Source organism: Merops nubicus, unplaced genomic scaffold, assembly GCF_000691845.1.
Source record: "Merops nubicus isolate BGI_N331 unplaced genomic scaffold, ASM69184v1 scaffold8464, whole genome shotgun sequence".
NCBI lineage: Eukaryota > Metazoa > Chordata > Aves > Coraciiformes > Meropidae > Merops > Merops nubicus.
The window spans coordinates 64,601-73,319 of NW_008603557.1; the positions used below are offsets into that span (position 1 = coordinate 64,601).

Below are 8,719 nucleotides of genomic sequence, written 5' to 3' on the forward strand. Positions count from 1 at the left end.
ACCCCTCTGCCTCACCTGCTGAATAGCTTGGGGGTGCTTGGACAATGTTAACATTCTTTGCTGTTTATCTGAAGATGGGAAAGCAGCCTGAAAATACAAAAGAACAAATTGTTTTCTATGGTATTTTGGTTATAGTCTAGTGAGAAAATCGGGAGAATTGACATGTTTCTGTGTCTAATTTTTGGGCCTTGTCAGGAATTACAGAGGTATCTAAAAATATGAATTAGAAAGGGGCTGAATCTTAAAACTGACTTCAGTAGTGAAAAAAATCCTTGTATTATGTGTTGCTTTATTTGTTTCTTGGTACGTAGGTATGTATGCTGACTCATCAACCTGTTTTAAAACAGTTTTGTTCTTTTTTTCTCCTCTGACGCAACTTCAGCCATTTCATTATAAATTATTATAGCTATTTAAAGGAAACTTTCTTGAGAAGGCTGTTGCATTAAAATAAAATGGTGTGTTGCAACCACTTTGCTACTATCAATCTTTTATCCCAATCCAAAATGGTTAAAAACATTTTTGCAAGTTGTATGCAACTTGGAGAGCTCATCTGATCTTCCTGAACTTTGGAAAGCTAAAGTTGCTTCTGTGCCTTACCACAAGTTTGAAACAAGCATAATTAAGATAAACTGATCAGGGTTTTAGTAATGTAACATTATCAACATTGGTAACCACCATTTTTGTCCTCTGCATACTTGCACAGTGGAGCTCTAAATGTTTCCAAGTAAATAACTGTTCAAGTTCCTTGGTAGTTCTTTCACTTTCCAAATATTTCATAAGCTAGGGAAAAGGACTGTGATCCTGTTTACAAGTTTCATGTGTTTTATATATAGCTATTTAACATTTCTAAAATAGGAAAAATTTGTTTTTAAGGAGTAATGGCTCAAGCGATCTAAGAGCTTCCTCAGCTACAGTTCTGGTGCTAGAGAAACTAGCAAGGAGAATCAGAAGGAAAGTGGCCCCAGTTATTTCTCAGCAGCGTAAAGAGAGAAGAAGAAAAGTTACTACAGTATTGAACAGTGTAGAAATATCACTGTGTAGAGTAACCTGTTCTTATGGGGAAATACCCCAATTACTCAATCATTTATCAGATGGTCATAAAGGTAATTTTATGTGTGTTCTCACAAAATTCTAGAATAATCCCCATACTCTTACTTATTTTCCATTTATACCAATTTGATGGTTTTGACAGTTCTATATAGCAACATAAAAGCAGTCTTCTCCAACAGCTTAAATATTAGACTATGTAAGCATTTTGGTATGGTGTTTAATAGATTTTTATGCATACTTGTAGTATTTTTAATGAGAAATGAGCCTCAACAGCAGTGAGGTTATCTAAAATAATCAAGGAATTATTTGTTGCATAAGCTACAAGCCTAGATGTCCAGGAGAACTGGGTTTAAATCACAAAACAAGCACTCAAAGATATTCCATCTCATTTAACATACAAAATCTAGACTGGGTGTTTTTAAAAGGTTCCTTCTTTTCTTTGTTTGTCTAAAAAATTATTTACTCTCTTGTTCTGAGACAGCTTCAAAGAATCAGTTTGTGAGGTCTTTGGAGACAGAGCCTGGTGATAAGGATGACATGGTATTACTGAACGAGATTCTCAATGCTTCCTCCCTGGATGAGGGGGAATTCAGCAAAGAGTGGACAGCTGTTTTTGGGCAAGCTGCACTTGGTGATCTCACCATGAACTCTTCAGCTGGAGATGTGGAGAACACTTCGTCATCTGTGGCACCAACACCATCAGGCTACTTGCCCTCACAGCTGTTAGACCAAAACATGAATGACTTGCAGTCGTCTTTACATGGTGAGAGCTCATCCTGTTCTCTTAGCATTTTGGTTTTAGGTTTTAGAGTATGGTCTTCTGCTATTTAGAAGTGTGGTGGCAGCTTATGTTGTGCCATAGCTGCAGAAAGCCTGAAGTTAAAGCAGAATGTGGCCTGGAGAAAAACATGTAAGTAGCTTATTTGTTTTTCTAGTCCTGCTCATTCAGTGTTTGTGAATGAAGTACCCTGAAACCTAAAGTCAAAATTACTGCCTTGAATGTTTTCATTGAGCTTCCTGAAATGTTCTGTAGGCCTTTGAGACTTTTGGGGTTTTTTTCTGTAACAGAAAATCTGTTTGAGTGGGTTTTACTGTTTAAATCACAACTGCCATCTCTGTTAAGTGTCTAAAGAACCAAAAAGTGATTACTGTAGTTTTTCTGGGAATACTATTTTTAACAACTTAGTGAAGATAACTGCATTCACTCATATTCTGGTTTGGTTTGTTTTGGTTTTTTAAAGCATCCCATATTGTTGCATGTAGGGATATGGGTAAGGTAGAACAGGTTGTCTCATCTTAGCAACCATACAGGTGGATTCCTTTTGTAGCCTTGTTATTGCTCCTCTTTCTTCTATGCAGTTGATTTTCTTGGGTTTTTTTCCAAGCTGCTGGTGAAGGGAGAGGAGAAGAAACAGGGGAACTAGGGCAGAGCTTTCCCACGGCTGCTTTGACCTTGAGGAAGGGGGAGGGAGGAAGGCAGGCTGGTGACAACCAGCCAATAGCAGCTGCCTTTGTCCTCCTCCACAGTGCAGCTAGACTTCTCCTGGGTCTTTGCAAGCTGGAGTTGGACCATGCCTTCCTGGGCTCTGTCTCACGTTATTTAAATCTCATTTTGGGGAAGAGTGATGTAGGAAAGACTAACAGATTGATTCCTGAAGACTACTTGTTGGAAGCCATGCAACTAGTACAGTTACACCTGATGTAAAATGACCTGTGACATTTTGGCAAGAGTAAGAAAATCAGATTTACTTTCTAATTAATATGGTTACCACCACGATCCCTAAAGCAAGATATTTTGGTTCACTGACTTAATTCTTAGATGGAAAGCGGGTGAGTGGCATTTGCAATGATGCCTAGTATTAGGTGTATTTTTATGATGAGGTACATGCATATATGAGTTTGATTGGTAGGAGTGAAGAGAGACTGGAAGAGTGTATGATTTGACCTCATAAAATTTGATCTAAAAAAACCCTGATGTTTAGTCACTACATTGTCAAAGAAGACTGTTTTGTGACCAAAAGCAGACATGGTATCTATTGAGAGGGGGGAAAAAGAAACAGTGAAAAACAACTTTCTTGATACAGAAACATAAACAGATTTTAAGGAAATTACTGCAAATAGCAGCAGAAATATTTGGATTTATTTTTTCCGGAGTTTTTACATGTTTTTAAATGTAAACATGTTTTTGAAGGAAAAATACTTTCAAGGTGTAAGTGACAAAGAGGGCTGAGTATCCTTTCTTAGGCTGTTGTCACTCTCGTTTGCACAAGACACTGGCATTGGCTGCACTGTTAGTACTTCAAAGTCACAACTCAGCTATATTGCATGCAAGGAACATCAGAAATGGAAAATCCATTTCAGTCAATGTGGTATTCCAGAATATTTTTAAATAAGAAAAAGAATAAATCAGTACTGGAAGAATAAATTACACTGCTGTTTTCAAATGGATTTCCAAGGTTTTGTGAGAAGGTCATGGTAAGTGATCTGGAATTTGAAAAGTCAGGGCTAATCAGCTGAATGATTGTGTCTGCTAATCACCGTGTTCCCAGCTGACTCTAGTTACCAAGTAAAATGCATTATTTAACTTTTATAGACTATCTTTTCTTTTTGAAGTGTTTTGTTTCTTTTTAACAGAAGGTGAAATTCTGTCCATCTTATAATCTCATGAAATCTCACTTTAAATATTAAACTGCATTTCATTTCACTTCACAGCACTTCTTTCATAATTTTACCTTATCAATAAATTTGGAAACACTTTTTTTTTAAACAAAACACTGACTGCAGTATAAACATAGGTAGACTTACATAGTGGAAATATTAGAATATATGAATTATGGATTTTTTCACATCTCCTACACTTTTCCCTCCCCCTAATTGGTAGGATTGCTTAATAATTTTTCAGTGTGAGGTGCTACACTGGAGCCTTGATGTTGCATACTTCCTGTGTGAATTTGACCTTAAGACCATAAAGATTCTTAAAACTCACATGCTTAACTTTAAGCACATTAACTTTTCTATTAACTTCAGTGGGATTACTTACTTATTTTATATTAAGCACACTCATAAATCTTGGGGGCTTTGTTTTCTCTCTGCCTCAGATCTTAATCTGTAAAACAGGCACAATGCTATGCAGGTTATAAACTGTTATGGCCAGGAATTCCCAGCTCAGGGTTTTCTCTGGCTGTATTTATAGGCAGGATCTAGCACATGGGATTTTGAATTGCTATGGGACTATCAGGTGCTGGTTTAAAATACATATAAATGTGTGTGTATAGATATATTAGACACAAAGCATGCTCTCAACAAGTCTCTTAGATTCTCCTCCAGATACAGCTCTGCAGTTTGGTTGCCTTTCCACTTTTTGGTCATTGGATTTCTCTTTCATGATGTTTATGGCCTCATTTACTTATTCATACCACTAAAGACTCCCCTTTATCTACCCTACATGAGCATATATTCTAGTTGGTTAGAAAATGTGTAGCTCACGATTTCCATTTCTAAATTGATCTGTGGTAACATTTGTGAAGATGCTAGCTGAAAAGTAAGCTGCTTGGTTTCCATGCTGTCTTTTGTCTCATCGTGTAACAAAGCCATCCTGGGAACAGGCAAACCAGAACAGGCTTAGGGCCAACAACTGCTTTCAAACCGATGGGCTGCAGATTGGTTTGGAAAGGCAAAGTTGTTCTCTGTAGCTCACTGTGAGTGAACACTAAAAATATCATTCATGAAAGTGTTTATTAAAACTTCTGTGTCAGTCTTTCCTAGTGCCTTCATATATGGCTAAGATTTAAGTTAACACAAAATAGTGCATCTTGGATTTAATTTTTCAGTGTTTTTCAAGAAATTATTTTTTAATGAGAATTAATAATTTCAGAATTAACTAAAAACTCTAGGGTATCTAAATATGAGGGTTTATTTTAATAGCTGATGAAATGAAAGTCCTTGGAACTGTAAATGTAGAGAAAAGAGGAAAAAAGTTTAGTATGTGTGATATTTTTGCCCAAATGTAAGCAATATTCTTTCACTACAGCTGTGTTTGACTCGATTACTGTCCTGGCCTTTCTGTGAACAAGTATTAATTGTGATTAGGTAAAAGATACAAGAAAAAAAAAAAAAAAATCTTTCTTTTCTTGCCAGGTTAAAGCTTCAAAAAGAGTACAGTTGCTTGAATCTGGAAGTGATGAAACTAATCCACAGCTACTCTGTTCTTAAGGATGTTGCTTGTCTGCAGCATCTGACTGCTCATTTCTTATGTTCAAGGAGAGAGATGAATGGCCATAACCGTAATATTCTGCTCCATCATTTGATGTGTGCATTGTTCTGCCAGGCACATATGTTGGAGTTAAAGTAATTCTTGATGCTAATGCTGCTGTATTATTGAATTTTAGGATGGGCAGCTAACAGTGTGAGCCCACCGTCTATACCGCAGCAAGCACAGAAACCAAGCAGCCTGCCTGTGAATGCCAACGAGGCGGCCGTGAAAGGTGATACAGTCCTGTGGTTTCTCAGTTACTTTGCTTTTCTTCTTTAGCTGTGACTCTTGAATCTTCCCAGTCTTCTCAGTTACTCTGTCATAATAAAACCTATAGTAGTTATATGTCAAGAATCTTGTGCTTGCTAGTGAATTACTTTGTTTCAGCATTGATAATGCACATAATTTGTTTGTGGTTTTTTTGGTAGGCTTAAATGCTAGTACTATATTAAAAGAGTAACTTACTATATAAAGAAGGAGCTGAAACTACAGTTTCTTCTACTACTTTAATTTTGAGTCACACAGAATAGCTTCTAATGCAGTGTACCTAGGCTAAACAGTGTTTTGAAGCTCTAGGTGGACATCATGGCTACAATACAGGCTACTGATAAGACAGAGGAGCCCCAATGGCAAATTTTGTTGATAACATATATCTGTGATCAGCTGTTTGAAACTTCACTTTTTGCAGCTGAGCTAAGAGTGCATAGTCCTGCCATGTACTGAGATAAAGCCCTGCTGATTTTTACTAGGGCCTTCTGGGTAAGGGAACCAAAAATATGTTTAATCTATGTTGCTAATTTGTAGCCTACTCTGTAAATTTGCATTCAATCAGAAGCTACACCAAAGATGTTCAGTGCAGAAGAAAGGAGTGATGTGTATTCCTTCTTCCCCTACCTCTCAGGATTAAAAGACCAATATTATTAATCTCAGCAGAAAATAAGAGGGTTAAGATGTTTTGGAAATGAGTGTGATACCACAGCCACAGTGCCTCCACCAGAAAAAGGACAACCTTCAGCTACTTGGAAATTTGTGTTTATGAAAGTGGCAGATATTTGACTATCAATATAATACATGTTAAGCATAGGGCCACAAAATCAAAGCAAGTGGTGATGTGCCTTCTTTATAGCAGCCAAAATTGCCACCACTTTAACCTGAACATCTGCCCTGTTGGAATAAGATATGGTTGGAGACCTCTGTGAAATCTGTACTTCAATATAGACACAGAGATGCAATAGTCTAGCTGCTGTTAGAACATATTCCTGGTGCTCTTCTTTTATACATCCATCAAAAAATACACCCGAATAGTGAAAGCTTTACTTGGGACTGGCTATCAAACACACCTTCTCTCTCTCTAACCAGTACCTCCCCATTAAAATTTCATTCCAGACAAGTAATGACCTTGTGTGGTCATATACGGGGAGACAGAACAGTCACATGAAGTGGATTTAGGCAAAGGAATTTAGCCCTGTAAGAGAGATTGAAAGTGAAATTTGCCTTCAGTTTCCATTACTTTTTGCAGGCGTGCAGGTGTACACACAAGAAAAATACCTTTCATGAAACAAAGCTAGACAGAGCAACATTGTGTCTATTTTTAATTGAAGTGTTCCTGTACTTACCATGGCAGGAGCCATATAAAATACACAGGTAGACAGATATAAAAATTAATTATTCCTAAAGTTCCATATTCTGTTAAATGTAGTATTTTAAAATGCCATCACTCATTCTGATTTTCTTGTCAGAAGTGCCCTTAATAAGAAATTAAACAACATCCTGGCATTTGTTTGACCTCAGTCAAATATTTAGTCAGTTTTATTTTAAAATATGTGACAAGTCTGTACTTTTTTCTTTTTTTTTTCCCCCCTCAGAATCTACAATGACTCCTAAAGACCTGACTGCCTGGTTTAGTCTCTTTGCTGACCTTGACCCATTATCCAATCCTGATGCTGTTGGGAAAACTGATAAAGAACATGAATTGCTTAATGCATGAGTCAGCTACCTATGGTTACTCACATTCTTCCATTCATCAACACCATTTTGGGATTTAAAAAAACTAAATGAAAGTTACTATGCTATTGTGAAACTATAAAGTATGTGCCATGATAATAAAACTAAAGGGAATGAATCCCCTTTTAGACAGGTACAGTTATTTGCTCTTGTTTTGTATAAAGAGTTTGCATTTATTTTCTACGTGGATTTGCAAAAATGAGGTTAAGAATTAGGGCAGATTTCTTGCCAAATTAGATTATCTGCTGAAACACTGTCTTTGCCTGAGGTGACGCAGAGCTAACACTGGAGTGAAATACAAATTGCAAACCTATTTTTTTATAACATTTCCTGAGTAAATTTAAAAAAAAAAATCATGTAACTGAGGAGGCTGCATGAGTCAAACATCTATCATGTATATAAGAAATATATATATATTACTGATGTGTTAAGATGTCAACTAGATTTGTTAGTACTCACAGTGAAAAATCTGTGCTGGGGCTAATTATTGAAGAAATATGTTTGGGTCTGTGCAGCCATGGAAATAGTACCCTTTCTGATTTAACTTATTAGACACACTGTACTACATAAACAGAAGCCATGCCCAGTAGGCTTCTTTTCTGAGGTTTTTCTCCATTGCACCAACAGAATTTGCACCCGTTTGCAGAGGTGTCTTTCAACTGATTCTTTACCATGCATTCAAAACACTGATATTTCTGTTAGCAGTATTTTTGATTCAATTTATTTCTGAAGCATGTGTTATTTTGAGCTTGTTGTGACATTAACTCTTTAATAAAATGATTTTGACAAAAAAAGACCTGTCATTCCCGCTGGAATGCTGATGTGCTGTTGAATTGGTATGTAACAAGCATCTGAAGATAAAACATACGACCAGTTCTAGACAGGACATCATAATTCATATCATTACCTCTCACTGCTTCTAAATAGTAATCCAGTAGGACAGTAAGAATATTTGAACTCACTCAGCGTCCATATTTGCTCTATGTTTAAGACCAGCTTTGCAATTTATTGTGTTTGTCCTTTTTAAATTCAGTTAATTTCCTTTATACATTGGTGAAGTTTTTCACTACCAGTTAACTGCACACTCAGTTAATCCTTGCCTCAGGCACTATTAGATAACTAAATGCCTGCATTGGAAACATGAAAATAACTATATAAACATAGAAGTTAAGCAAACTGAACTGCTTCTTCTTGAATGCAGCAGAACATAATTTGATGGCCACACTGAGCAGCATTAATGTGCAGTTGATATCTCTGGCTATCATTGGATTGGGGGGTGGGGACTGACTAGAGTTTATCTGACTGAATCCTCAGCAAGTTTTAAATGTCTCTGTCCAAAACCATAAAGTCCAAAATCCCACTCCATAGCCTGGAACTCTCAAGGTATTTCAGTTTTTGCCAGGTAAGTTCTTC

General features: G+C 36.7%; 1 protein-coding gene across 2 annotated transcripts in view; it reads left to right on the plus strand.

The window, feature by feature from the left end:
* Positions 1–8,098, plus strand: part of ICA1 (islet cell autoantigen 1, 69kDa) — a 58,679-nt gene extending 50,581 nt beyond the window's left edge. Inside the window, exons 11-13 of one of the 2 annotated variants that reach the window (XM_008938706.1) lie at positions 1,532–1,813; positions 5,439–5,534; positions 7,168–8,098. In XM_008938706.1, coding sequence (XP_008936954.1) covers positions 1,532–1,813; positions 5,439–5,534; positions 7,168–7,289 — 500 coding nt within the window. In that variant the 3' untranslated portion in view covers positions 7,290–8,098. The remainder of the gene's footprint in view (positions 1–1,531; positions 1,814–5,438; positions 5,535–7,167) is intronic. The other variant, XM_008938705.1, reaches the window with a different exon arrangement.
* The last annotated feature ends 621 nt before the right edge of the window (positions 8,099–8,719 follow it).